The 26,155-nt window shown below is 43.1% G+C and overlaps 1 protein-coding gene across 3 annotated transcripts; it reads left to right on the plus strand.

The window, feature by feature from the left end:
- Positions 1 to 901: 901 nt before the first annotated feature.
- Positions 902 to 26,155, plus strand: lrrcc1 (leucine rich repeat and coiled-coil centrosomal protein 1). 3 transcript variants are annotated; one of them, XM_014139755.3, is made up of 20 exons: positions 902 to 1,170; positions 1,753 to 1,799; positions 1,894 to 2,099; positions 2,219 to 2,284; positions 2,470 to 2,637; positions 4,604 to 4,770; positions 5,450 to 5,683; positions 6,404 to 6,615; positions 6,863 to 7,016; positions 7,720 to 7,868; positions 8,063 to 8,267; positions 8,431 to 8,570; positions 11,715 to 11,916; positions 12,336 to 12,521; positions 16,367 to 16,541; positions 18,224 to 18,387; positions 23,504 to 23,712; positions 24,030 to 24,167; positions 24,505 to 24,640; positions 24,881 to 26,155. In XM_014139755.3, exons 2-20 carry the CDS (start codon positions 1,756 to 1,758, stop codon positions 24,989 to 24,991), a joined length of 3,066 nt encoding a protein of 1,021 aa, XP_013995230.2. In that variant the 5' UTR covers positions 902 to 1,170; positions 1,753 to 1,755; the 3' UTR covers positions 24,992 to 26,155. The 3 variants fall into 3 exon arrangements, with proteins under 3 accessions (XP_013995230.2, XP_013995232.2, XP_013995233.2); XM_014139757.3 differs by having other exon boundaries at positions 5,462 to 5,683; XM_014139758.3 differs by lacking the exons at positions 902 to 1,170; positions 1,753 to 1,799 and having other exon boundaries at positions 2,042 to 2,099; positions 2,525 to 2,637.

The raw sequence follows: 26,155 nt of genomic DNA on the forward strand, positions 1-26,155 counted from the left end.
AATTGGCTAGATAGTGTAGTTAATATCAGGCCAGGGTGACAGGCAGCTAATGCACATTTGTTGATTTTGCAGTCCGATAAAAAATAAATGATTCTGAACACTCCCAAGTCCCTTCTTTGACAGAATCATTTTAGGATTACTGACTGAACTGATAACATTCGTCCCCACTCACCTCTCGCTGCACAGCATACGTCTTATATTTTGGACACCAGGCGTGTCCCTATAGCCTCTCCCCTAGAACACCTGTGCACGAGATAGGCAGGTTGAGGTTACCAGGCTTAGAGTAGTGCAGGGGGTGTCATATGCTGCACAGTGAAGAACGTAGAGGAAGAGGGGTCAAGGGTGTGGGATCCTGAGAGGATCCGTGTGAGTAGTGGATCTGTGCCAGCACAAAGGGATAGGCCAATGGGTGATATATGCTTCAGTAATATTGGCTTCTTAGCATTCATAGCATAGGAGGTTGGTGGCACATTGATTGGGTAGAACGGGCTCATGGTAATGGCTGGAGCAGAATAAGTGGAATGTTATCAAATACATCAAACACATGGTTTCCATGTGTTTGATGCCATTCCATTCCCTCTGTTTCAAACAGTATTATGAGCCGTCCTCCCCTCCCCTGGTTCATAGCAATAGTATCAGCTGTACTGCAGGGATAGAACATAAGTCACAGAAAATAGAGGTTGTGATGTCAGCTGCAGAGAAGTATTTGGGGATACGAGATTTGACTGCAGAGGAGTTATAAGGTGTGTTGAGTGGTGGGGTCCCGTCCTTCCAGTCCATTGGCCTGGTGTAGGACCAGATAGGGTTAAAGTAGTAGTGGAATAGGGGTGTGTTTTAATGAATGTAGGATTCGAGGGTAGAGACATTTAACGTTTTTTTTTCCCTTTCCCCTTTTTTCGTAGCGCAAAGTATAATGGGTTTATACCCCAGTCTAGTTGGTGAAGGTACTTGTAACATACTGTATACTGGATGCCAAACGCTGTAAAACATAATCAAAGAAGAAGACTTGTGCATGAGGACGGCCTGCGCATTACCGCCATCTGCAGTGCTTGACCAGTAATGCGACTGAATATGGACGGAACTCGACGATACAGGCGGCCAGTTCAAGTGGAGCGGCGGCAAAACAACAACAGATGCTGAACAACTTCTACAAGTTACATTGCACTGGAGGTTAGTATTGGATTAGGATAGTACACATGGTACACATTAAGTTATGTTTCGTGTTTTGTTAGTGGTTAAGGTTGTCGTGGGTCGAGGGAGGTTTGCTGTTTCTATGTAGTGTGTCGATTTGTTGTTAGCATGACTACAGTACGTAAGCTAGCTAACGTTAGTTGCATAGTTTTGAACACTTTTTTAAAAGTTATGTTGCACATGTCTTTATGTGTAACATTCGGATGAGGTTGTTGGTAAGTTGCCGGGCTACATTAGCTATCCATCCTATCTAGAAAACCCTTATTTGATAACGTTAGTAGCTAACGTCTTAACCATAAACTGGCAAGCGAACGTTTAGCTACACTAGAACCACAATCTTAACAATAAGACATATTTGCTAGAACAGTGCAGTAGCTAGGTAACGTTACTACTAGCACATATAACGTTAAATACATACCTTAAGTGCACTGGCATAAAGCCCCATTTTGCCATTTCAACACCCTGCCACTTTGTTTGGTCAACTGAAGGATGTGGCTGTAGAAATGTAACCACTGAAATTGTGCATGAATGAAACTGTAGCTATTTATTTTGCTATTCTAGGCGATGGCAGATGGAGAGCTGTGTCTCATAGATAAGAGCATATCAAGGTAATCACACCTTCATCTTCCAGTAAAATCTTCACCTGGAACTTCTGTATGAAGTAATCAATGGAATTGTCTCATCATGTCACCCTCTGTGTAGTTTGCTGGAGGTCCCATTGAGTGCCAATGTCACATCCCTCAATCTGCATTGTAACCGTATTCTGAAAGTAGAGGGCTTGACCACTGCTTGGCATCTCCGACACTTGGATCTGTCGTCCAATCATATCTCTCGCATCGAGGGTCTCAACTCTCTAGCCTCACTGAGAACCTTAAACTTGTCCTGCAACTTGATCACTAAGGTCGAAGGTGAGCCCTGGTCAAACACAGAAAAGTGTTGTTCAGTTCGTTTTTATTTTTGTCACACACATTCGGAATTGGGCCACCCTGCCGTTTTTGCGTGTAAGATGTTAATTTCTCTTTTTCAGGATTGAATGGACTTGTTAACCTGATAAGATTAAACCTGGCCTATAATCAGATAAGTGACCTCACAGGTAAGTTTCAGTTTATACTTACATGCACAGTGTGCTGCCTACTGACCACAACATTCATGAACAGGGATGGGCAACACTGTACTAGAGTTGCCCGTCCCTGCTCGTGATGATCACACATGGCCAAGTTTTCCGTAACATAAATTTACTATCACATGAGGGTGATACTCATTGGTTGTAATACCCAGGTTTGTTGTACCTTCACGGGGCGGAGTACAAACTGAGACACCTCCATCTCCATAGCAACCGCTTGGACAGCATCAACCAGCTGCTGCAGTGCATGCTGGGACTGGAGAATCTGAGTGATGTCACCCTAAGTGTGGAGGGAGCAGGCAATTCAGTCTGCAGCTTACCAGGTGAGTGGTGATGAAAATGGAGTGCTGTTGCAGTGCTATTTGAGCTAAACAATTCCTGGGTAGCCATACTAAACCTCCATTCTGAGTGAAAATTCAGTTTGTAGTATGTTGTATGTAGTATGTCCATGAAAAACCAAAATGTTGCAGTTTCTTGAGATTTAGCCAGAGATACAGAGCCTTCAGAAAATACTCACACCCTTTTACTTTTTCCACATTTTGTTGTGTTACAGCCTGCATTTAAAATGGATTAAATTGAGATTGTATGTCACTGAACTACACTCAATACCCCATAATGTCAAAGTGTAATTTTGCCTGATAATTCTTTTTTAAATTTTTTATTTTTTTAACTGGAAAGCTGAAATGTCTTGAGTCAATAAATATTCAATCCTCTTTGTTATTACAAGCCTAAATAAGAGTCCAAATGTGCTTAGCAAAATGCATAATAAATAGCATTGACTCATTCCCTGTTCGATAATAGTGGTTAACATGATTTTTGTAATGACTACCCCATCTCTGTACCCCACGCATCAAATTATCTGAAAGGTTCCTTAATCTAATAGTGAATTTCAAGAACAGATTCAAACAAAAAGACCAGAGAGGTTGCCAATGCCTCGCAAAGAAGGGCACCTGGATAAGTAGATGATTAAGAAGGAAAGAAAGCAGGCGCTGAATATCCCTTTGAACATGGTGAAGTTATTAGGCTTTGGATGGTGTATCAATACACCCAGTCACTACAAAGATACAGGCGTCCTTCCTAACTCAGTTGCTGGGGACGAAGGAAACTGCTCAGGGATTTCACCATGAGGCCAATGGGTGATTTTAAAACGGTTACAGAGTTTAAAGGGATACTTTGGGATGCTAGCAGATACCCATAGACTTCCAGTCATTGCGCTAACGCTAGTTAGTGTTGGCTCTCGAAACTACCTTTAACCTCCTTTATACTAGACACAGAGACATAAAAATATAATAGCCAAAATCCTGAAATATCCCTTTTTAATGGTTGTGATATGAGAACTGAGGATGGATCAACAGCATTGTAGTTCCTCCACAATACTAACCTAAAATAATAAAGTGAAAAGAAAGAAGCCTATACAGAATACAAATTTTTCAGAACATCCATCCTTTTTTTCAACAAGAAACTAAAGTAATACTGCAAAAAATGTGACAAAAACTTTTTTGTCCTAAATACAAAGTGCTGTGTTTGGGGGAAATCCAACGCAACACATCACTAAGTACCACTCTTCATATTTTGTAGCATGGTGGTGGCGACATCATGTTATGGGTATGCTTGTCATCGACAAGGACTAAGGAGTTTTTTACGATGAAAAGAAACGGAATACAGCTATAAGCACAGGCAAAATACTATAGGAAAACCTGGTTCAGTCTGCTTTCCAACAGACACTAGGAGACAAATTCACCTTTCAGCAGGACAACAACCTAAAAGCCAAATATACAACCTAAAAGCCAAATATACACTGGAGTTGCTCACCAACACGACATTGAATATTCCTGAGTGGCCTAGTTACTGGTTTTACTTAAATCTATGGCAAGACTTGAAAATTGTTGTCCTCTAATGATCAACATTCAACTTGACAGCTTGAAGAATTGTAAAAATAATAATCGTCAAATATTGTACAATCCAGGTGTGAAAAGTATGAGACTTTTCAGAGACTCATAGCTGTAATCACCGCCAAAGGTGATTGACTCGGGTGTGAATACTTATGTAAATTAAATATTTCATTTTTAATACATTTGCAAAAATGTAAAAAAAACATGTTTTCGCTTTGTCCTTATGGGGTACTGTGTGTAGATGGGTGACAGAAATTCAGTCTGAAACACAACAAAATTAGGAATAAGTCAAGGGGTATGAATACTTTCTGAAGGCACTGTAGGTCATGTAAAGTAAGTATTTTGGACATCTATTTGGCATATTCCAACTCAATGACTCCTGTGTTCCCTGCTGCAGGTTACAGAGAGATGGTGCTCCAGTCCTTACCCCAGGTCTCCAGCCTGGATGGGGTGGACCGGCTGGGGAACCCTGCTCCTCTGGGGGAGGACAGCCCCATCGACATCCCCGGCCTGGAGGATTATGTGGACTTCTTGCTCTCCTCAGACACCAGTGCCAACGAACTGGTAAACATTAATCACAACCAAATAATATTCTATATAAAGTATGCCAAAAGGGTTGTACCACATCTTTAAACTGATGTGTGTTTATATCACCCTCTATGTCAGTGATGGGCAACCCCTTTTGTAGGCCCGCGGATCAATTTCCCGGATCAATTTTTTTCAGAAGGTGCATTATTTAAAATTTGGTTGTGCATCAGCAGTTTTTCTCTTGTTATGTCAGTTACTGACAGTCACTCAATTAGCCCATGCCAGCTAACATTTTTGGGAGGGGTAAGTTAGCTGGACGCGAGACTATCTAAAGTTGTAGTAACCATGGTCAAATTACCGACCGGGGGGCCCCATTGATTTTGTTAGTCACTCACTCAGATATCATATTAAAAACTGCAAACCTTTCTCTCCACCCTATGGTAAAATGTGTAGTATTGCATGAAATTAGCTGTTGAACTGCAAATGTTTCTCTATGCCCCATGGCAAAAATAGAAGGATTGCAATAAATTTGTTATAAAATTGCTAAATTGACAAGCAATTTATAAGCAGTGTATATTAATACTTTTTGTAATTTGAATTAGTTTAAGTGTCACTTTGAAATGTTTTTCTCTATCTGGCACATGGCATGTTTCTCTGGGTGTATTATTACATATTACACCTATTGAATGTTGTAAAACTAATATCTCAACGTAAGACGTCCCCACAGGCCAGGGTTAACGGCTCTCCCACCACTTCCCGTATTGACGAGGTGCTGACGCAGTTCCGCCAGCGGGCAGGGGGCCCAGTGGGGGCCCAAGACCCAGTCAGACGGCCCCAGGTTTCACAGCCAGGTTGGGCTACAGTGGGCAGCTATAGTACAGCAGTAGACCCAAACAATGAACAACGCATCCAGAAACTGGAGCACCAGGTGTCCCGACTGTTCCAACAGGTGAGACTGGATGGGGCGGTCTAAAGACGCCTGACTGATGCTGATCAGCACCTGTGTGAAGACTGTTGCTGTATAAACATCACATACACTGAGTGTACAAAACATGACAGACTGACCAGGTGAATCCAGATGAAAGCTATGATCCCTTATTGATGTCTCCTGTTAAATTCAAATCAATCAGTGTAGATGAAGGTGAAGGGATGGTTAAATTAAGGTTAAAGAAGGATTTTTAAGCCTTGAGTCAATTGTGCCCTTGAGGGTGAATGGGCAAGACAAAAGATTGAAGTGCCTTTTGAATGGGGTATGGTAGTAGGTGCCAGGCGCCCCGGATTGAGTGTGTCAATAACTGCAAAGCTGCTGGGTTTTCACACTCAACAGTTCCCCGTGTGTATCAAGAATGGTCAACCACCCAAAGGACATTCAGCCAACTTTACACAACTGTGGGAAGCATTGTAGTCAACATGGGTCAGCATTCCTGTGGAACACTTTCGACACTTTGTAGACTCAGTATTAGGAAGGTGTTCTTAATGTTTTGTACACTGTGTCTAACACATCACGCATACAATTAAATTATGGCCCAGTTTTATAGTAGTACTATACAGTGGTGTAGTGCTCTCTACACTCTAGAGTATTTGAGTTGTATACTACAAAGTAGTGTAGTAGTATTGCATATGGTTTATCCACCTGCATCACTGATGAAGCGCCTAACCTGGTCGCCAGACTCCTGCAGGGGAGGTCTCCAGCAGCTCCACCCCCTTTGTGAAGGTACGGAGGCCCAAGAGGGACATAGACAACACGTCAGAGAGTGAGTGTGACAGCGGGAAGGAGAACCGGGGGCGTCGCTCCAGGATCCCAACTCGGCACAGGGGTAGCAACAATACTGCAGTGAAGAGGACCATCAAGCAGCCCACCAAGGCCAAACAACAAGACAGGTAACAGACACTGCCTCTCTGCTGGCAAGTTTCTTATTTGACAATTTCACACCTGCCATGATCTCCACACATGACGCAGTGACATTGACACTGTGGTTATGCTTCATCCGATTGTTATCATACATACTCAGTTTGATTCATTTTAGTGAACCTAATCAATCATAGTTGACACATTTTCATACTCATTCTGAAACCTATAAAGCGCGACCCTTATTGACACTGCTTTGCTTTGACTTTTTATGTGTAGTGATCAAGAGAGAAGCAAAGGGAAAAGTTCAAAGTGTTCAGTTGTCCCTGGGAGGAAGTCAGGCGTCCATCAGGCCTTTGGGGGTGCCGACTCAGTAGGACCCGTCAGGAAGACCCCCAGCAGCACCAAACAAGCAGTGGAGGAGACCTATAGGGTACGGACCATAGACCACAGTTCTCATATACCGTATTTGTGTACATCAGAGTTGTAGTGTTAAAAAAAAAAATGGTGGGTAAACGCTGATCACCATTCGCGGTGAGTAAAGTAATGCTCCCTATACTTTAATGCTGGGTTCCCTAGCTGGTTTTATTTGGGCCCCTAAGTTTTCTGAGCAACATTTTTTTGGGAGTATTTTTATTTGATTTTATTCTTGGACATAAAAGACTGTAAAAACACCAGGAAATCAGCTCCAAGTGATGTTAATTTAAGAAATCTGTTTCCAAGTATTCCCATGTGTAGTAGAGACACTTGATCTTTAACAAATGTAAGCAAGGTTATAATTTGTAATCATGTTCCGGCCCCTGAACGTCCACTCAAGGAAAAAATGGTCCCGCGGCTGAATCTAGTTGATGATCCCTGCTTTAATGCATTTTTCTGCAAAAGGATGGTAAATGCTTGTACAGTAACAAAAAAAAGAAGTGTAAACTGCGTTTACGTGCGTTTAACGTCCTCTACACCACTGCTGTACATATCGTCGTTGAACTTAACAAGTTCGGCTGTCATATCATGCATAGATTCCCTGTCTAATTGAATATATCAACTTAGTGATTTTGTAAACTACTACTGATACTATGAAAGTGCGTGCATAATTAGTGTGTCACATTGAACTTTGTGCGTGTGTTTGCGTGCCTCCCTAGGCGATCGTGGAGGAGCGTGATCAGGAGAGAGAGAGGCGGTGGAAGGCTGAGCAGGCTGTGAGGAAGCTGACCGAGCAGATGAAGACCTTGCAGACCCAGGCCAGCCAGGAGAAAGACCTACAGAGCATGGCCCTGCACACCACCGACAGGTTAGAGTAGTTTACTGTATACAGTACATGCACACAAACACAGAAATTGCTTATGCTCTTGTCACAAAAAGTTAAAATCTCTGCTAAATTCCCACACACTTTACTTCCGTTATCTCATGCTTCCTGTAGGTTTTTAATACAAGCTAAAGTCGGACCTTGTGTCTCACTCCCCTATCTCTCTTTCAACCTCCCAGACTGAAGGAGCTGTTGTTGAAGGAGCGTTCGGAGCGCTCTGGTCTGCAGGCTCGCGTGGAGGAGCTGGAGGAGAGGTGTCAGAGCTCCGCGCTGCAGCTGGAGCAGGTCCTGCAGCGGGAGGAGCAACACAAGAGGGCGCTGCGCAGCCTGGAGGACAGCACGTCCCATAGTGAAGCACGGAAGGCCCGCCGGCAGGCTGAGGAGGTAGAGCTACTGCTGCTTCATAACCCTTCATACTTCATGGATATAGTAGAGCTTCCATAGGTAGCACTGGGATGAAACGTTGCAACGTGGTCAGGAAAAATTCCAAGCCCTTGTGCTGCAACATAGTAATATTACCCGTACTGAGTAGGGTATGACCTTTCAGATGAAGAGGAGCCAGGAGCTGGAGAACAAGGCGTCGGCCCTGATGAGAGAGCTTGAGATCCAGCGAGCTTCGCTCCGACAGCATAAAGACAAGCTACGGCAGCTCCACGAACTGCTGGCCTCCAGGGAACAAGTGCACAGGTACAGTTGAATTCGGGAGTTTACATACACTTAGGGGTCATTAACCTCTCTGGGCCAGTGGGACACTTGCGTCCCACCTACTCAACAGCCAGTGGAATCCCGTGGCGCGATATTCAAATACCTTACAAATGCTATTATTTCAATTTCTCAAACATATTACTATTTTACACCATTTTAAAGACAAGACTCTCGTTAATCTAACCACACTGTCCGATTTCAAAAAGGCTTTACAACGAAAGCAAAACATTAGATTATGTCAGCAGAGTACCCAGCCAGAAATAATCAGACACCCATTTTTCAAGCTAGCATATAATGTCACATAAACCCAAACCACAGCTAAATGCAGCACTAACCTTTGATCTTCATCAGATGACACTCCTAGGACATTATGTTATACAATACATGCATGTTTTGTTCAATCAAGTTCATATTTATATCAAAAACCAGCTTTTTACATTAGCATGTGACTAGCATTCCCACCGAACACTTCCGGTGAATTTACTAAATTACTCACGATAAACGTTCACAAAAAACATAACAATTATTTTAGAATTATAGATACAGAACTCCTTTATGCAATCGCGGTGTCCGATTTTAAAATAGCTTTTCGGTGAAAGCACATTTTGCAATATTCTGAGTAGATAGCCCGGCCATCACGGGCTAGCTATTTTGACACCCACCAAGTGTGGTACTCACCAAACTCAGATTTACTATTAGAAAAATTGGATTACCTTTGCTGTTCTTCGTCAGAATGCACTCCCAGGACTTCTACTTCAATAACAAATGTTGATTTGGTTCCAAATAATCCATAGTTATATCCAAACAGCGGCGTTTTGTTCGTGCGTTCAAGACACTATCCGAAGGGTAAAGAAGGGTGACGGGCCCGACGCGTTTCGTGACAAAAAAAATCTAAATATTCCATTACCGTACTTCGAAGCATGTCAAACGCTGTTTAAAATAAATTGTTATGCGATTTTTCCCGTAAAAAAGCGATAATATTCCGACCGGGAAACCCTGTTTTCGTTCAAAGACGAAAAAATAAAAACATGGTGTCTGCTCGTACACGCGCCCCAGTCTCATTGTTCTCAGATCGACCACTATCCAAATGCGCTACTGTTTTCAGCCATGGCCTGCAAAGTCACCATTCGACGTTCTGGCGCCTTCTGAGAGCCTATTGGAGCGTTAGAAAATGTCACGTTATGCCAGAGATCCCCTGTTTTGGATAGAGATGATCAAGAAGGCCAAGAAATAGTCAGAGAGAGCGCTTCCTGTTTGGAATCTTCTCAGGTTTTGGCCTGCCAAATTAGTTCTGTTATACTCACAGACACCATTCAAACAGTTTTAGAAACTTTAGGGTGTTTTCCAAATCTACTAATACTATGCATATCTTAGTTACTGGGCAGGAGTAGTAACCAGATTAAATCGGGTACGTTTTTTATCCGGCCGTGCAAATACTGCCCCCTATCCCCAACAGGTTAAAACTTGTTTTTCAACCACTCCACAAATTTCTTGTTAACAAACTATAGTTTTGGCAAGTCGTTTAGGACATCTACTTTGTGCATGACACAAGTAATTTTTCCAACAATTGTTTACAGACAAATTATTTCACTTATAATTCACTGTATTACAATTCCAGTGGGTCAGATGTTTACATACAGTAAATTGACTGTGTCTTTAAACAGCTTGGAAAATTCCAGAAAATGATGTCATGGCTTTAGAAGCTTCTGATAGGCTAATTGACATAATTTGAGTCAATTGGAGGTGTACCTGTGGATGTATTTCAAGGCCTACCTTCAAACTCAGTGCCTCTTTTCTTGACATAATGGGAAAATCAAAAGAAATCAGGCAAGACCTCAGAAAATAATTGTAGACCTCCAGAACTCTGGTTCGTCCTTGGGAGCAATTTCCAAATACCTGAAGGTACCACGTTCATCTGCACAAACAATAGTACGCAAGTATAAACACCATGGGACCACACAGCTGTCATACCGCTCAGGAAGGAGACGCCTTCTGTCTCCTAGAGATTAACGTACTTTGGTGCGAAAAGTGCAAATCAATCCCAGAACAACAGCAAAGGACCTTGTGAAGATGCTGGAGGAAATGGGTACAAAAGTGTCTATATTCACAGTAAAACGAGTCCTATATCGACATAACCTGAAAGGCTGCTCAGCAAGAAGCCACTGCTCCAAAACCGCCATTAAAAAAAAGCCAGACTACGGTTTGCAACTGCACGTGGGGACAAAGATTGTACTTTTTGGAGAAATGTCCTCTGGTCTGATGAAACAAAAATAGAACTGTTTGGCCATAATGACCATCGTTATGTTTGGAGGAAAAAGGGGGAGGCTTGCAAGCCGACGAACACTATCCCAACTGTGAAGCACGGGGGTGGCAGCATCATGTTGTGGGGGTGCTTTGCTGCAGGAGGGACTGGTGCACTTCACAAAATAGAATGCATCATATGGAGGACAATTTTGTGGATATATTGAAGCAACATCTCAAGACATCAATCAGTAAGTTAAAGCTTGGTTGCAAATGGGTCTTCCAAATGGACAATGACCCCAAGAATACTTCCAAAGTTGTGGCAAAATGGCTTAAGGACAACAAAGTCAAGGTATTGGAGTGGCCATCACAAAGCCCTGACCTCAATCCTATAGAAAATTTGTGGGCAGAACTGAAAAAGCGTGTGCGAGCAAGAAGGCCTACAAACCTGACTCAGTTACACCAGCTCTGTCAGGAGGAATGGGCCAAAATTCACCCAACTTATTGTGGGAAGCTTGTGGGAGGCTACCCGAAACATTTGACCCAATTTAAAGGCAATGCTACCAAATACTAATTGAGTGCATGTGAACTTCTGACCCACTGTGAATGTGATGAAAGAAATAAAAGGTGAAATAATTCTCTATTATTCTGACATTTCACATTCTTAAACAAAGTGGTGATCCCTACTGACCTAAGACAGGGAATTTTTACTAAGATTAAATGTCAGGAATTGGGAAAAACTGAGTTTAAATGTATTTGGCTAAGCGTTTCTTCACCGTTTTCACTCAGTTTCAAAATATTTTCTCCCTATTGAACATGACCCAGATCTCATTAATTTAGTCAGTCAGTCAGTGAGTGTCTTAACGGTGTCATCCTGTTTCACAGGAAAGAGCTGGAGGGTCGGTTGGTGCCAGGCGGGGCAGAGTTCCGGGAGTTGGTGGCCAGGGAGGTGGCTGGTGTGGAGCAGAGACACGCCCAGAGCGGTGCTGGGTTGGAGGACAGATTGGCCCTGGCCACACAGCAGTACACTGCCCTGGAGGACGAGTTCCGTATGGCCCTCACCATCGAGGCTACTCGCTTCACTGAGGTCTGAACACTGAACTAGAGAACATCAAATAAAACCGCTTATTTATTATTTAACTTACACTAGCATAAAAAGACAGCTGGAGCAAGGACACCTTTTGACCTGTTCTAGATATTTATGTAGTGTATTTGTGAGTATTGTGATAACGTTCACACTTTGGTTCAGTAGGTATTAAATGTCCCCTACATCGCTAACTCAGTTCTCTAACTTTAACCTTCTACTAAATGAGCTTGAAGAAAACACATATTGCTGGTCAGATTGAGACAAACAGGGAATGCACAGTAGTGGACTTTCATAAAAATGATCAATTAAGACGATAGGACTAAAGAGAGCCTTTGACTAAAGAAATTGATGATGAGATGAATATGAAACTTTTTGATAGGAACAACTAAAAGGTTTATGCCTGTGTCCTCCGTACGTAGGTGGAGCAGGGCTGTGCCCGGCTGAGTGCTGAGCTGTCGGAGGTGAAGGCTGCCCTGGCTCAGACCCAACAGAGAGAGAGACAGGCGGGGGGTCTGGTGCAGGAGCTCACCGCCATGGTCAAGGAGCAGAAGAGCCGCATCACAGAGCTCAGCAAAGCCAAGCGAGACGCCGTCACTGAGCTCAAGGTACAACACCACGACCGGGGCTCTTCAGCATTTTGCTTATAGCTATCAAATTATTTCGTATCTGCAGTACCTGGTAGTGATGGGGGAAAAAATGTATATAGATGCATATTGTAATATTATTTTGGACAATATTATATCAATACTTTGATTCAAACAATCAATTTGTAAAAAAAATATATATATATATTACTGCTCAAAACAATAAAGGGAACACTAAAATAACACATCCTAGATCTGAATGAATGAAAATCTTATTAAATACTTTTTTCTTTACATAGTTGAATGTGCTGACAACAAAATCACACAAAAATAATCAATGGAAATCCAATTTATCAACCCATGGAGGTCTGGATTTGGAGTCACACTCAAAATTAAAGTGGAAAACCACACTTCAGGCTGATCCAACTTTGATGTAATGTTCTTAAAACAAGTCAAAATGAGGTTCAGTAGTGTGTGTGGCCTCCACGTGCCTGTATGACCTCCCTACAACGCCTGGGCATGCTCCTGATGAGGTGGCGGATGGTCTCCTGAGGGATCTCCTCCCAGACCTGGACTAAAGCATCCGCCAACTCCTGGACAGTCTGTGGTGCAACGTGGCATTGGTGGATGGAGCGAGACATGATGTGCTCAATTGGATTCAGGTCTGGGGAACGGGCGGGCCAGTCCATAGCATCAATGCCTTCCTCTTGCAGGAGCTGCTGACACACTCCAGCCACATGAGGTCTAGCATTGTCTTGCATTAGGAGGAACCCAGGGCCAACCGCACCAGCATATGGTCTCACAAGGGGTCTGAGGATCTCATCTCGGTACCTAATGGCAGTCAGGCTACCTCTGGCGAGCACATGGAGGGCTGTGCGGCCCCCCAAAGAAATGCCACCCCACACCATGACTGACCCACCACCAAACCGGTCATGCTGGATGATGTTGCAGGCAGCAGAATGTTCTCCACGGCGTCTCCAGACTCTGTCACGTCTGTCACGTGCTCAGTGTGAACCTGCTTCATCTGTGAAGAGCACAGGGCACCAGTGGCGAATTTGCCAATCTTGGTGTTCTCTGGCAAATGCAAAACGTCCTGCACGGTGTTGGGCTGTAAGCACAACCCCCACCTGTGGACATCGGGCCCTCATACCACCCTCATGGAGTCTGTTTCTGACCGTTTGAGCAGACACATGCACATTTGTGGCCTGCTGGAAGTCATTTTGCAGGGCTCTGGCAGTGCTCCTCCTGCTCCTCCTTGCACAAAGGCGGAGGTAGCGGTCCTGCTGCTGGGTTGTTGCCCTCCTCCACGTCTCCTGATGTACTGGCCTGTCTCCTGGTAGCGCCTCCATGCTCTGAACACTACGCTGACAGACACAGCAAACCTTCTTGCCACAGCTCGCATTGATGTGCCATCCTGAATGAGCTGCACTACATGAGCCACTTGTGTGGGTTGTAGACTCCGTCTCATGCTACCACTAGAGTGAAAGCACCGCCAGCATTCAAAAGTGACCAAAACATCAGCCAGGAAACATAACAACTGAGAAGTGGTCTGTGGTCACCACCTGCCGAACCACTCCTTTATTGGGGGTGTCTTGCTAATTGCCTATAATTTCCACCTGTTGTCTATTCCATTTGCACAACAGCATGTGAAATGTATTGTCAATCAGTGTTGCTTCCTAAGTGGACAGTTTGATTTCACAGAAGTGTGATTGACTTGGCGTTACATTGTGTGTTTAAGTGTTCCCTTTATTTTTTTGAGCAGTGTGTGTGTGTATATATATATAAACTTTAGACAGGTACTTATATATATTTATATTTATATATATATTAGTACCTGTCTAAAGTTTGGACACACCACCTCATTCAAGGGTTTTTCTTTATTTTTGCTATTTTATACATTCTAAAATAATAAACTGAACGATTGAGCAGCTTGCTTAGTTCAAATTCAGACTAATTTATTCGAGTTGCGAGGCAATTTCGCAATAGGAAGTGCTTGTGTTTCCCAATCGCCTGCTGCAATAGGCTGGGGGTCATAATTGAAATCACTGAATTAAATATTAATAACATACAATACCAGTCAAAAGTTTGGACACACCTACTCATTCCAGGGTTTTTATTTTATTTTTACTATTTTCTACATTGTAGAATAATAAAGACATCTAAACTGAAATAACACATATGGAATCATGTAGTAACCAAAAAAGTGTTAAAACAAATCAAAATATATTTGAGACTCTTCAAAGTAGCCACCTTTTGCATTGATGACAGCTTTGAACACTCTTGGAATTCACTCAACAAGCTTCATGAGGTAGTCACCTGGAATGCATTTCAATTAACAGGTGTGCCTTGTTAATTTGTGCATAGCAAGAACAGCTCAAATAAGCAAAGAGAAACGACAGCCCATCATTATTTTACGACATGAAAGTCAGTCAGTCTGGAAAATTCAAGAACTTTGAAAGTTTCTTCAAGTGCAGTCGCAAAAACTATCAAGCGCTATGATGAAATTGGCTCTCATGAGGACCGCCACAGGAAAGGAAGACCCAGAGTTACATCTGCTGCAGAGGATAGGTTCATTAGAGTTAACAGCCTCAGAAATTACAGCCCAAATCATTTCTTCAGAGTTCAAGTAACAGACATCTCAACATCAACTGTTCAGAGGAGACTGTGAATCAGGCTTTCATGGTCAAATTGCTGCAAAGAAACCACTACTATAGGACAACAATAAGAAGACTTGCTTGGGCCAAGAAACACGAGCAGTGGACATTAGACCGGTGGAAATCTATCCTTTGGTCTGATGAGTCCAAATTTGAGATTTATGGTTCCAATCGCCGTGTCTTTGTGAGACGCTGAACGGATGATCTCCACATGTGGTTCCCACTGTGAAGCATGGAGGAGGTGGTGTGGGGGTGCTTTGCTGGTGACCCTGTCTGTGATTTATTGAGAATTCAAGGCATACTTAACCAGCATGGCTACCACAGCATTCTGCAGCGATACGCCATCTCATCTGGTTTGGGTTTAGTGGGACTATCATTTGTTTTTCAACTGGACAATGACCCAAAACACACCTCCAAGCTGTGTAAGGGCTATTTGACCGAGGAGAGTGATGGAGTTCTGCATCAGATGGCCTGGCATCCACAATCACCCGACCTCAACCCAATTGACATGGTTTGGGATGAGTTGGACCGCAGAATGAAGGAAAAGCAGCCAACAAGTGCTCAGCATATGTAGAAGCTCCTTCAAGACTGTTGGAAAAGCATTCCTCGTGAAGCTGGGTGAGAGAATGCCAAGAGTGTGCAAAGCTGTCATCAAGTGTAGCTACTTTGAAGAACCTTAAATATTAAATATATTTTGATTTGTTTAACACTTTTGGTTACTACATGTTTCCATATGTGTTATTTCGTGGTTTTGATGTCTACACTATTATTCTACAATGAAAAACATACTAAAAATAAAGAGGTGTGTCTAAACTTTTGACTGGTAGTCTGTGTGTGTATCTATAGCTAGCTTGTCAGCTGACCTGCCCCCAAACTCTGATGTTTTTCATCATATCGCTTTTATTTCCGCAATTGATCAAAACTAATTTTCTCATGCTCTCTCGTCTCTCTGCAGCAGACATAGTGAGCAATATGTTTGGAACATCAAATCGCAGTATCGAATCGCAATACATAATAGAATCGTGAGAATCACAATACATATCGTATCGGCACCTAAGTATCGTGATAATATCGTATTGTGAAGTCCCTGGCAATTCCCAGCCCTAGTACCTGGAGTTTAAGACTAAGGGACGTGCCTATAAGGTAGTGTGAATGGGTTATGGGCTAAGGGGGTAGGTGTTGATTGTTTCCGTGGTGTCTGTGTCCCGTCAGGGCCGTGTGCGGTCTCTGGAGGCGGGGGCGGAGGAGGACAGGCGTCTGCAGCTGCAGCTGGAGCTGGTGAAGAAGGACAAGGCCAGGCTGCTGTCCCAGCTCACTGCCCAGGAGTCGGTTATAGACGGCCTCAGAGCTGAGAGGAGGATCTGGGGACAGGAGCTGGCTCAACAAGGTATGCTAACACCGTGGAAATAGAATTACTTAGTTACTATTATTAAAGAAATAAGGCACGAGGGGGTGTGGTATAAGGCCAAAATACCACAGCTAAGGGTTATTCTTATGCAACACAGAGTGCCTGGATACAGCCCTTAGTCGTGGTGTATTGGCCATACACCACAAACCCCTGAGGGTGCTTTATTGCTATAATAAAATGGTTACAAACATAATTAGAGGAGTACAAAGAAATGTTTTGTCATACCCGTGATATATACCACAGCTTTCAGCCAATCACCATTCAGTGCTCGAAACACCCCGTTTATAATGGTAATTATATTTCTATGGTACACTATATATACAAAGTATGTGGACTCCGCTTCAAATTAGTGGATTGGGCTATTTCAGCCACACCTGTTGCAAAAAAAAAATTGAGCACACAGCCATGCAATCTCCATAGACAAACACTGGCAGTAGAATGGCCTTACTGAAGAGCTTAGCGACTTTCAACGTGGCACCGTCATAGGATGCCACCTTTCCAACAAGTCAGTTCGTAAAATTTCCAGTCAACTGGAAGTGCTGTTTTTATGAAGTGGAAATGTCTAGGAGCAACAACGGCTTAGACGCGGAGTGGTAGGCCACACAAGCTCACAGAACGGGACCGCGGACTGCTGAAGCAGGTAGCGGGTAAAAATCGTCTGTCCTCGGTTGCAACACTCACTACCTAGTTCCAAACTGCCTCTGGAAGTAACGTCGGGAGCTTCCTAAAATGGGTTTCCAATGCCGATCAGCCACACACAAGCCTAAGATCACGATGCGCAATGCCAAGCGTCGGCTGGAAGGGTGTAAAGCTCACCGCAATTGGACTCTGGAGCAGTGCTTCACCATCTGGCAGTCCGACGGACAAATCTGGGTGTAGGTGGATGCCAGGAGAACACTACCTGCCCAACTGCATAGTGCCAGCTGTGCAGTTTGGAGGAGGAATAATGGTCTGGGCTGTTTTTTTTTTTTTTTTAAATGTAATGGTTCCAATGAAGGGAAATCTTAACGCTACAGCATACAATGACATTCTAGATGATTCTGTGCTTCCAAGTTTGTGGCAACCGTTTGGGGAAGGCCCTTTCCTGTTTCAGCATGACAATGCCCCCGTGCACTAAGCGAGGTCCATACATAAATGGTTTGTCGAGATCGGTGTGGAAGAACTTGACTGGCCTGCACAGAGCCCTGACCTCAACCCCATTGAACACCACCTTTGGGACGAATTGGAACGCAGACTGCGAGCCAGGCCTAATCTCCCTACGTCAGTGCCCCGACCTCACTGATGCTCTTGTGGCTGAATGGAAGCAAGTCCCCTCAGCAATGTTCCAACATCTAGTGGAAAGCCTTCCCAGAATAGTGGAGGCTGTTATAGCAGAAAATTGGGACGAACTCCTTATCAATGGCCATGATTGATTGTCTGACGAGCATTTGGTTATGTAGTGTATATACACCCTTTACAGTGATTTCAATCTCAAATCTAGGCTAACCGGTTGCAGTTCACCTTTTTGTAGTTGCTATCCTCGTCCGTCTAGTGGCTGTTTGAACGCTCCACCAGGTCAATAAATACTGAATTCAACATTTCTCTTGAGTGACCTTTATTGACACTCGTCTTGTGTTTGAACCCCCCCCCCCCCCCCCCAAAAAAAAAAAACATATGCATAGGCGCGTCTCTGTCCCAGGATAGGGGTCGTCTGGAGGCGAGGATTGAGGTGTTGGCTGCTGAACTGGAGAGTCAGAAGAAACAGAACGAGCGAGACAACGATGCCCTGAGGATCAAAGTCAAGGTCATCGATGACCAGACAGAGACCATTCGCAAACTCAAAGAGGTACTCAAAACACTTCCAAGGCCAGACAACCGCTTGTTGATTTTCCATTGGGCCAGGTGTGAATGTTCTGGGTGCCTAAACCTACCCAACCACTTACCTGTGTGTGTGTGTGTGTGTGTGTGTGTGTGTGTATATATATATATATATATATATATATATACATATATATATATATATATTAGTAATTTCTCATTTCTCAGACGCTCCTATCCAGTGCGACTTACAGTTAGTGCATTCATCTTAAGATGGCTAGGTGGGACAACCACATCACAGGCATAGGAATTACATTTTTCCTCAACGTAGCTATCAGTAAAGTCAAAGCTAGAAGGGGGGGGGGGGGTTGATTAAGTGTTCTTTTTTTTGTTTATTATTTTTTTTTTGGGGGGGGGGGGGTCAAGATGAGGAGTATTTTATATACTCTTTGAAGAGGTAGGGTTTCAGATGTTTTCAGAAGATGGGCAGGGGTGCCAGGACAGAGAAGAGCTTGGACTGGGCTGAGCGGGAGGGCCAAGAGACCTGAGGTGGCAGAACGGAGTGCTGAGCATAGTTTGAGCCTAGTCTGAAGGTACAACGGGATTGGCCGTCCACTGTTGATGGCGCGTCAGCAGGCAATAATGGAACGCACCATCAGATTATCAATGCTGCATTGACATGTAATAACCCATGTTGTACTCAAATCATTTTAAAAACCCAATGGTGTCGTTTACTACCTCGACCAGTGCAGTCACAACCGTATTGGAGGGTTTTAAAGGTACTGTTTTGAATTTTAAAAGGATGTTAGCTGGTGGGCTACAGTCTACACTGTTAAGGATCATCTGGATCAAGGTCCGGGTTAATTACAGCCAATTTAAAGAGGCAATCTGCAGTACAAATAAGAGGGTCACCCCAGCACTGTTTTGGTAAACTGCTGAGGGATGGGGCTGGAGAAATGTAACCACTTTCAAATTCATAGACTGCCATGGAAGCAGGGACTGAACATCCATGAGATAAAAGTTATTGTTTTAACCATGTTTTGAGGCTATACAGTGTTTGTTTACAGTTACGTTGTTTAGAAAACAATGGCGTAAAACAAGCTTTATATTTTGGCTTCTGATTGGGTACAAAAGTTTAACTAAGCGTATGAGGCATTTATAAGTTACATTCTTCTGAGTCAATTAATATGTACACTACATCACCAAAAGTATGTGGACAAAAGGCTTCCCAGAAGAGTGGAGGCTGTTTATAGCAGCAAAGGGGGAACCAACTCTACATTAATGCCCATGAATTTGGAATGAGATGTTCGACGAGCAGGTGTCCACATACTTTTGGTCATGTTGTGTATCATTAATTTTAAAGTATAAAAATGGATGTACCAATTGCAGATTGCCCTTTTAAAGACTCAGGAACTATCCCCACTTGGATATGTGTGTGTATAATGGTTAGTGTTGGTTGGGAGAAGTTCTTTGACCAGCTTCGTAGGTATGGGGTCAAGTTGGCAGGTGGTAGGCTTGGAGCACATTATACATTTAGCCATGTCATTGTAGGCCTGGGGTGAATGGCTATACTAGGAGCAGGAGTAAGGACAGTATATCCTTATCATTAAGGGAAGGTCAAATCTCCCAACCCCCAGTTTCCCTCCACTGAATACCACCCATACAGTTGAAGTCGGAAGTTTACATATACCTTAGCCAAATACATTTGAAATCAGTTTTTCACAATTCCTGACATTTAATTCTAGCAACAATTCCCTGTCTTAGGTCAGTTAGGATCACCTCTTTATTTTAAGAATGTGAAATGTCAGGATAATAGTAGCGAGAATTATTTATTTCAGCTTTTATTTCTTTCATCACATTCCCAGTGGGTCATAAGTTTACATACACTCAATTAGTATTTGGTAGCATTGCCTTTAAAATTGTTTAACTTGGGTCAAACGTTTCGGGTAGCCTTCCACAAGCTTCCCGCAATAAGTTGGGTGAATTTTGGCCCATTCCTCCTGACAGAGCTGGTGTAACTGAGTCAGGTTTGTAGGCCTCCTTGCTCGCACACGCTTTTTCAGTTCTGCCCACAAATTTTCTATAGGATTGAGGTCAGGGCTTTGTGATGGCCACTCCAATACCTTGACTCTGTTGTCCTTAAGCCATTTTGCCACAACTTTGGAAGTATGCTTGGGGTCATTGTCCATTTGGAAGACCCATTTGCAACCAAGCTTTAACTTCCTGACTGATGTCTTGAGATGTTGCCTCAATATATCCACATCATTTTTCTTCCTCTTGATGCCATCTATTTTGTGAAGTGCACCAGTCCCTACTGCAGCAAAGCACCCCCCACAACATGATGCTGCCACCCCCGTGCTTTACGGTTGGGATGGTGTTCTTTGGCTTGCAAGCCTCCCCCTTTTTCCTCCAAACATAACGATGGTCATTATGGCCAAGCAGTTCTATTTTTGTTTATCAGACCAGAGGACATTTCTCAAAAAAGTACGATCTTTGTTTCGATGTGCAGTTGCAAACCGTAGTCTGGCTTTTTTTATGGCGGTTTTGGAGCAGTGGCTTCTTCCTTGCTGAGCAGCCTTTCAGGTTATGTCGATTTAAAGGACTCGTTTTACTGTGGATATAGATACTTTTGTACCCGTTTCCTCCAGCATCTTCACAAAGTCCTTTGCTGTTGTTCTGGGATTGATTTGCACTATTCGCACCAAAGTACGTTCATCTCTAGGAGACAGAAGGCGTCTCCTTCCTGAGCGGTATGGCGGCTGCGTGGTTCCATGGTGTTTATACTTGCGTACTATTGTTTGTACAGATGAACGTGGTACCTTGGCTGATTTCTTTAGATTTTTCTTATGATGTCAAGCAAAGAGGCACTGAGTTTGAAGGTAGGCCTTGAAATACATCCACAGGTACACCTCCAATTGACTCAAATTATGTTAGTTTGCCTATCAGAAGCTTCTAAAGCCATGACATCATTTTCTGGAATTTTCCAAGCTGTTTAAGAGGACAGTCAACTTAGTGTATGTAAACTTTTGACCCACTAGAATTGTGATACAGGGAAATAATCTGTCTGTAAACAATTGTTGGAAAAATGACTTATGTCATGCACAAAGTAGATGTCCTAACCGACTTGCCAAAACTAGTTTATTAACAAGAAATTTGTGGAGTGGTTGAAAAACGAGTTTTAATGACTGCAACCTAAGTGTATGTAAATTTCCGACTTCAACTGTATATAATTACAGACATACAATTCACAGCAAGGACATGTTCATCAATCAAATGGAAACCTGACAGTAAATGATAGCAATATTGTTCCCATTTTGTTCAGTAAATGCCTTGATATAATTTTGGCTCAATATATGATAAGCATTTGTAGTGTTCCCATCGCATAAGGAAGAGTAAGAAACCACTGAATATGCTGTAATTATTGATATCATTTTAGAGACTGTGGCCACTGGAAAGGTGCGCTTAGGCCAAGTCTCCCTCTTCCAGCTCTAGTCACTACATTGGATACATTCTCCCTGCCTCTGACTATTATACTGATGTACCATCATTATACACGGGTCATTCTTGAACAAGGAAATGTGCACTGGTTCTGAAGTAGTAGACTCCTCTCAATGGTGCAGTGAAGACACCTGCATCAGAGGAAAAGCAGGGACAAAGCACTCTCATAGCACACAGGATAACACTATAGTTTTACCTATGCTTTGTGGAAAGTAGCTTTTTTTTCTGTGGAAACAAATGGTTACTTTGGAGGTGACTACAACTATTTGAATACAAATCCCCAAAAATGACTACTTTTTTCAACTATTTGAATACAGATCTGAGAAAGCAACTGCTTCATTTTTACAATTTGAATACAGATCTCAGGAAGTGACTACTTTTCTGAAACTATTGGATTGGCCGCCTTCAGCTAATGGCGGGCTGTATCTGAAACTGCATGTTGAAGATATGAATAGAGAACACGCGTTCTACTATACTATTCCAATCTATCTGACAGAAATGTATTGTGTAGATCAAACATGACTATCAGACCATTTTGTAAATGTCCATTCTCCTGAATGGCCATTGCCCCAGGTGTTCATAATCAAGTCTAACCAATGATATTTTGTACAGATAAGTATACATAAGTTATGACGATCAACTACTGTATGACTTTCAACATGGCACTGAAAAGGTTGAAAGCTACAATTCATTTTATGATACTGGAAAATACTGCAGACAGCTAATTTAATGCTTAGAAAAAGCAACTTCATACCTTTTTGTCCATCTGAGAGTAATTGTTCTTGTTTCAAACAGACACTATACCATCTTTAATGGGATAGTTTACTAGAATTCAACACATCAGTGTTGTTGGTTGTACATCACTTTACCTGCGTTCTCGGTCTCCAGTTTTTCCACCTTGTTCTTGTGGAACTGCACCTCATTCTTAGTGACACAGCTCCACTCTCTGATCCACCACTTCTCCATTCAGTTCATCCACATGGCTCTCACTGGCTGTCAGTCTGGCCTGTATGTTACTCAACTCCACTTTCTGTGCCACCACCATGTCCCTTAGCTCCTTCAGCTCAGTCCAGATGTCAGGTTGATTGTTCATCATCACCTTCCCGACTCTCCCCCGTCACCTAGACCCTGTTGAGTGATGTAATTCTCTCTGACCCCTGCGCTCTCTCCCTGAGCCCATGCCCCAGACAAACAGAAAAACACCAGCAGAACTACAGCACTCCTCATTCTGAAACAATGACTCTCCAGAACTAATGTAGTCTATTAGGCTCAGGCCCATTCTGTGTATATGTACACTGGTGTTATTGAACCAGTACATGGGAACTTTAACTGGTGTCATTGGTGGAACATTTTCACAACATTGCCAAGGAATATGTGTGATGTAACAGAACACAGGTTGAGATTATTTCATGCCATATCTTTCGAATATGAGTTGTTTCAAGGACATGGTATAAATCAAACCTGTTACTCTGTTTTTAAAGTCTCTCCTCCATAAGGGTTACTTATAGAAAATAAAAATCAGACCTTGATCAAATACATACGTCAAGTACTTGAGGTGCACTTGATTTCAGCGCTATTGGCATTTCTCTCTGTCAGCACTCTTTCGCTTTCTCTCTCTCTCTCCACCCTCCCTCTCTCTCCCTCAGGGCCTACAAGAGCGTGACGAGCAGGGCCGGAGGCAGCGTGAGGAGAGCCTGCAGGCCCAGCGGCGCCTGCAGCAGCAGCTGGAGGAGTCGTCAGCCACATCGCAGGACCTGAGAGACACGGTGCAGCAGCTCAGTCTCCGCAAGGAGCAGCTCAAGCAACAGCTGGAGGACAAGGAGATGGAGCTGGACGAGGTCAAGGCCGCCTTCAGGTAGCTCACAACACACACAGACAAATACACTCGCACAGCACACTGCACTGAATTAACTTGAGCTCCACATGTTACTCATACATTTCCATAAATCATGCATTGATGTAAATGGGAGATTTGAATGAAACATTTTGTACAAATGTGGATCTCAAATTGTGATTTTACCCATTATAACATCATTCTGAGGACCACAGTCGTGATGTCCACAATCCTGCCCCGCATGCTGATCTGACACTGACACATCCTCAATTCTTTTAATGTATGCACAATGTCCCCACTACATTCCTTCATACATACTGCTATGTTCTCCCCTGCAGTGTGTCCAATGAGAAGTGGCAGGACAAGGCTGACCTGCTGACCCGGCTGGAGAGCCAGGTGAAACGCATGAAGGAGGGCTTCGACTCGAAAGAGAGCCTGCTGCTGGAGGAGAGAGACAAGGCCTCACAGGCGCACAAGTACGCTGACTAACACACCTTCAATAGGACAACATATAGGGCTTCCTATCTAATCCAGCCGTGTATCATTATAGTAATATGATTATAATATGGTCATTAGCAGATGCTTTTATCAAAAGTGACCTATGGTAAATACATAGATGCATTCATTTAATTATATGTGGCCCATATGTATGAGGGAATGAAACAGAAGTCGAGCTCCAATGACCAACTGAGCCACCGGAACCATATAAGAGATGAGAATATAAGACATTGGTTGAAGAGCTGCAAGCCTGCAACGGTGGTCTAGGTCAGAGTAATGACAACAGTGTATCTGTGTTTGTGGTTTCCCCTCCAGAGCGGTGATAGAGAAGCTACACAGTATGGACGATGCATTCCGGCGACAGCTGGAGTCGCTGCAGGCATCCCATCAGACCGAGCTCCTACGGCTGGCCAATGACAAGCAGAAACAGATTGAACAGTCCAATCAGAAGGTAGCTTACGCTAATGGTTACCACAGTCACTACACTGACCTGCTCAGTCGCATACTAAGGAATGAATGAATGAATGCTAACTTGAGATCCATGCACGTAACTTGAAATTCCTTGCACATCTCCTAATGCATTATTTATGCAAATAGCTCAGATGTATGACCGTGTGTGTTTTACTCAGGTGTATAATGCATTCGTTATTGGGGTGTGTTTAATAGTGGAATGTGTGTGTTATTGACTCAGGTATTTCAGGTGGAGGAGGAGATGCGTCAGCTCCTGGAGGAGACTGAAACTGAGAAGAAAACAATGGAGGAGAAGATGAGACGTCTCACCAGCGTATTGAAAGACTTCTAAGTACAGCTTATGGTGTATATCATCTACCTATAGAGTCACCTGTGTTTCTACTTGGACGTTACACTGATGAGGTGACAGCATTTGTTGATGTGAATTATTTGCAAAACGTGAATGTTAAGTTGTTCTGACAGTCAAACTTTTTTAGGGGTGGACAGGTTTTGGACTTTTGTGGTTAGGCCAGTAAGTTGTAAATTAGCCCAACCGGCCGCCAGAGGGCACTATTATTCCTTTTATGTCGTGTGTCATCTGCGTCCGACTTTGTGCCCAGCCGGCTATAGACAAGTTGGTTGTTTAGCAACAAAACTGACGTGTGCGCAACTGTGAGGAGAAACAGACGAGGTTGGCTTAGATTGTTAACATGTCAACTATATTTATTCTCCAATGTTTATTGAAAACATAAATACATTTGCACAATGAGCATTTGTTGTCTCTCCTACATTGTTAGTTGTTGGTTAGCTAGCTAACGAATTTTAGCTATTAGCATCAGTCAAAACGACTCAAAACAAGAAATGGTATCAAGAACAACATGAAACTAGCTGAAAAGAGTCACTTACAATTCCCCTCGTGGCAGTTTCTTGTCATTGTTGGTAGCTATCTGGCCATCTAGAATCACAACTCAGACTTCTGTCCCATTGAAGCTTACGTATCGTTTTCGTGACGTTGTCAGCTAACCCATCTATAGACTCCTGTCCCCCGGCGACTGGCTCATACATAAAGCATCCTCCATTCCGGATGCAAATGTGTTGGTTTCCTCCTTAACTCGATTGGCGGGCCAGCCCCCCAAAAAAGGGAAAATATCCGTACTGTCTTAATAAAACAAAAAATTTCCCCGCCATTTTTCTAATAACGTCCGGATGTTGCACACCGTGATTAGTGCATCAGTCTGTTGTTAACTCCTGGCTGAACAACATCCGGAAGTTGTCCGAAAATGGTGGGGGAAAATTGTGTTTTGTTACGAGTGTGCATATTTTCCCCATTTTTTTATTTAGGCCGGTGGGCCATTAATTCAATCGAGTTAAGGAGGAGTACAACATCAGGAAGAACTACGCCCTCTAGGGCACTAGTTTGAAATGTAATACATTTACATGTTGTGTAAATATTTGACTTAAGTTATCAAATATGTGTATATTTTTATCATGCTAAATAAAAGCAGTTTTATTCCGC

The sequence above is a fragment of the Salmo salar genome, chromosome 14 (genome assembly GCF_965601325.2).
Source record: "Salmo salar chromosome 14, fSalSal1, whole genome shotgun sequence".
Taxonomy (NCBI): domain Eukaryota; kingdom Metazoa; phylum Chordata; class Actinopteri; order Salmoniformes; family Salmonidae; genus Salmo; species Salmo salar.

What these genes read in the sequence shown, in the direction of transcription:
- lrrcc1 (XM_014139755.3), top strand. Translation starts at nt 1,756, where the DNA reads ATGGCAGATGGAGAGCTGTGTCTCATAGATAAGAGCATATCAAG. An exon ending in ACAGGAGCTGGCTCAACAAG is followed by an intron (nt 16,542 to 18,223) that starts GTATGCTAACAC and finishes ACATATGCATAG; the next exon opens with GCGCGTCTCTGTCCCAGGAT. An exon ending in AAGGCCTCACAGGCGCACAA is followed by an intron (nt 24,168 to 24,504) that starts GTACGCTGACTA and finishes TTTCCCCTCCAG; the next exon opens with AGCGGTGATAGAGAAGCTAC.